The sequence below is a fragment of the Myotis davidii genome, unplaced genomic scaffold (genome assembly GCF_000327345.1).
Source record: "Myotis davidii unplaced genomic scaffold, ASM32734v1 scaffold328, whole genome shotgun sequence".
Taxonomy (NCBI): Eukaryota; Metazoa; Chordata; class Mammalia; order Chiroptera; family Vespertilionidae; genus Myotis; species Myotis davidii.
Genome location: NW_006300373.1, coordinates 574,586 through 578,392, shown reverse-complemented (window position 1 = coordinate 578,392; position 3,807 = coordinate 574,586). Strand labels below are relative to the sequence as shown.

The 3,807-nt window shown below is 60.8% G+C and overlaps 1 protein-coding gene across 1 annotated transcript in view; it reads right to left on the bottom strand.

Moving 5' to 3' along the window:
• Positions 1–3,807, bottom strand: part of NKD1 (naked cuticle homolog 1 (Drosophila)) — an 80,092-nt gene that overhangs the window by 4,025 nt on the left and 72,260 nt on the right. Inside the window, exons 5-7 of the mRNA XM_006777061.2 lie at positions 2,402–2,497; positions 513–660; positions 4–88 (exon numbers count right to left, since the gene is read on the bottom strand). Of these exons, the coding sequence (XP_006777124.1) occupies positions 4–88; positions 513–660; positions 2,402–2,497 (329 nt within the window). The remainder of the gene's footprint in view (positions 1–3; positions 89–512; positions 661–2,401; positions 2,498–3,807) is intronic.

Here is a 3,807-nt window from a genome sequence, read left to right as displayed (position 1 = left end):
TACCTGAGGGGGGCTCGCTGCTTCTTGTCCCAGCTTCGCAGCTCCTCCGCCGGCTTGGTCTCCGCTCTGGGCCTGGTGCTCTGCAGGTCTGAGTCCCGCCCAAGACACGGCCCGTGAGCAGCTGCATCCTGTCCCCGCCGGCCCCCGGGTCCTGCCCAGGTTTTCCAAGCTGCTGGCCCCAGCAGCTGCCCAATGGCTCAGTGGCCAGGCTTCTCAGAGCCAGGACCAGACCCGAGGGGTCTCACAGCCACCCGTCCTGCTCAGCTCCTCCCCACACTGCAGGCCTGGGCTCCACGGCCGGCCCACCCATCACAACACAACACAACACAACACAACACAACACAGCCTCTGCCCTGGCTGCCGGCCACACACCTGCCCAGCCGTGCTGTGCTCCCTGGGGCCTTCCACCTGGAATCCTCTCTCTACCCAAACCCCACCCCCTCAAGGACCTGCCACAACCCCACCTGCCCGCAGGGTAGCTCCCAGCGCCAGCGCCCTGGCCTGCCCCTCACCGGGGTGGTTGAGGAGGATGCTCTTCTTGCCCTGGCTCCCGTCGGGGGCCACGGTGAGCTTCACCCGCAGCGTCTTGCTGGACGTCGGGGAGTGGTTGACGGAGGAGTCCACCACCTCGTAGATGGTGTGCAGCAGGCTGGTGATGTCCTGGCAGCGGGAGGGAAGCAGAAACCGCGCGCGGCCTTAGCCACAGCGCGTCTGCAGCGGGGATGTGCGCTCTCCGGGCCACGGCCTCGGGTGGGCAATGACCTGCCCAGCGACCCTGCCCGGACACAGACAGACTGGGCCGTCCCTTCACCCCCACCCGCAAGCACTGCCCTGGCCAGGCAGGTGTGTGCTGGCCCCGCCCACAGCAGGCGGCCGCCCGAGGCCCACGCGGGCTGGGAGCATCTCCGAGGAGCCAGGCCCAGCCTCCTGTTAAATCTCCAGAACCTCTGATACCGGCAACTAATTTTTCTTCTCAATTCTCCATCCCCCTCTCCCCTCTGCCCCTGGCAACCTGCATTCTACATTGTCTATGTGTCTGACTCCTGTGGGCAACTCTTATGAGCAGAATCACACAGCATCTGTCCGTCAGTGGCTGGCTCATTGCACTCGGCACAATGTCCTCGAGGCTCATCGCGATGCAGCCAGCAGATCCAGGATCCCCTCCCTTTTCAAGGCTGAGTAATATTCCACGGCAGGTGCAGCCCTCAGGGGGTTGATCCTGATCGGCCGACGGGCACTTGGCTTGCGTCCACGCTGGGGCTGTTGTGGCTGATGGGGCTACGAACGTGGATGTACAGGCATCTATCTCTTCAGGACGCTTCTTTTCAATAAGGCCTGACACATACCGAGAAGTGGGGGGCTGGGGGTTCTGTGTATCATGTTTTGAGGACCCTCATGCTGCTTCTCTCAGCAGCTGTGCCATTTGACACCCCAGCAACAGTGCCCAGGGTTCCAAGTTTGCCACCTGCCCGGCAACACTTACTTTATTTTCTCTCTTTAAAAAAAAATTATATGTATATATATATAATTGTTGATTTCAGAGAGGAAGGGAAAGGGAGAGAGAAACATCCACGATGAGAGAGAATCAGGGATCAGCTGCCTTCTGGAGGCCCCCCATTGGGGATGGAGTCCGCAACCCGGGCCTGTGCCCTGACTGGGAATCGAACTGTGATCTCCTGGTTCATAGGCTGACGCTCAACCATGAGCCACGCCGGCCGGGCAACACTTGCTGTTTTCTGTTTGTCGGTAGCGCAGCCATCCTCTGGTGTGAGGTGGGGTCTCATGGTGGTTTCGACTGGCATTTCCCTGGTGATCGGTGACGGTGAGCAGCTTTTCATGTGCGGATTGGCCATTGGTACATATTCTTTGGAGAAAAGTCTATTCAAGTCCTTTGCCCATTTTTGATAGAATTACTTCATTTTTTATGGGACATTTTAGGCGTTCTCCACACACAGTATTCTGGCTGTTATTCCCGTATCAGATAGAGGATTTGCAAATGTTTCCTGCATCCCGCAGGCTGCCCTGCACTCCGCAGGTCCTGTCCTCGGGGGCACCGCGTTTACATTCTGACGGAGTCCCCTTGATCTACTTCCACTTTTCCTGCCTGCGCTCATTTAACTTTTACCCAAACCCTCTGCGGGGCTGGGCCAGAACATCCGGGGCTAGACCAGCATTGTGGGAGCTGCCTGTTTGAGACACGCCGCCTCCCAGCAGGCCTCGGGGCTCAGCACCTGCCTAGCCTCGTTCCCACCACACCCGCTCCCTGCACCCTCCCGCTTCAGTTCACCTGTAGGCACAGGCCCTGCCTTCACAGAGGGGACGGGCAGTCACCTGGCACAGGACCAGCACCCCCGTGCCCCAGGGCACGGCCCAGGGCCAGAGGTCAGGCGGGCACACTCACCTCACGGGTGACCTTCCCGTTGTTGTCAAAGTCATACAGGGTGAAGGTCCACTCCTGCCGGCTGTCCTCCTCCACGGACACGTCACACTGCAGCTCCTGGACAGACAGACAGACAGACAGCACACGGTGCGCTGTCACCCAGCGGCTGGAACACCTGGAGGCCAGGCCACGGGCTGTCCCTCCCACTGCCGAGTAATGACCAAGACGTGACTGGCCAGGGAGAGCAGCCAGGCTGGGCAGGAAGGCTTGGCCTGAGGAGAGATGCCCGCAGGGGTGCCAGACAGGCTCTGGGTCCTCACAGGCTAAGGGACACCGGGGGAGGGTCTGAGAGAGGGCTCTGTGGCCTTGGGAAGACTGAGCTTGGACCCAGGGCTAGAAGCTACCCTAACCCACATGCCTCCACACATACATGCATAGACACACACGTCCATGTGTGCATGCGCTCACACCTGCACACGTGCATGCGCCTACACTCATGCACACCTATGCACATGTGCAGCCCGTGCACACCTGCACCTGCTTGCATGCACGTGCACACATGCACACACACACACACACACACACACAGGGCACAGTAACTTGGGAAGCCGTGTTGCGGCTCCCAGGGTGGCCACCTGACCAGAAGGCAGGAGAAGGGTGGACACAAAGAACTAAAGGCCCAGCCAACTTCAGGTGGCAGCCCACGTGGCCCTCCACAGCTGCGTGCCCTCCGCCTGGGCACGGCTTCCCTGCACCTCAGTTTCCCTGTGTAAGTTACGGAAGCGACGGTGTCGCCCTCATAGCCTTGTCGGGAGCAGTCACTGGCCTGCTCCTCCGCCCTCGGTGCTCATCATAGCCGTGGGAGACAGGTCCCGACCGCCCACCTCCAGCCCCTGGCTTCTGTGTCGAGGGCAACTGGAAGGAAAAGCCAGGGACGGCGTGCCCAGGGTGGGGGGCGAGTGGTGGATGGTACCCCAGCCTCCAGGCCCCTCCAGAGGACAAATCTGAGGGCACCTGTGGGACTGAGCCTCACCTGCCCTTATCCTGCACCGGCTCCCCTCCTTCCCTGCTCCCGGGGATCACCCCCGGACCCTTGTCTCGGGGTCTGCTTTGGGGGAGCTGGAAACAAGGGTGGAAACTGGCTGGCACACAGCAAAGCCCTATGAATGCTAGTAGCTGCTCCCCTTTGTAATGATTCCTAATACAGTGACGTCATGTTATCTCTCCCACCCGAGGCGTCTAAGCACGGGGACCCTGAGCTGGCGTGGGAGCCCTGCCGCTGGGGGAAGCGTGCGGGGCCGGCTGACCACCAGGCCGTTCTAGGAAGGACGCTGACGGGGAGAGGGAGTCCGGAAAGCGCCTTTCCGATCCACGAGGTTCTCTGAAAAGAACCAGAGAGGCCCGGACCACCTGTTCCTCGTCCTGCC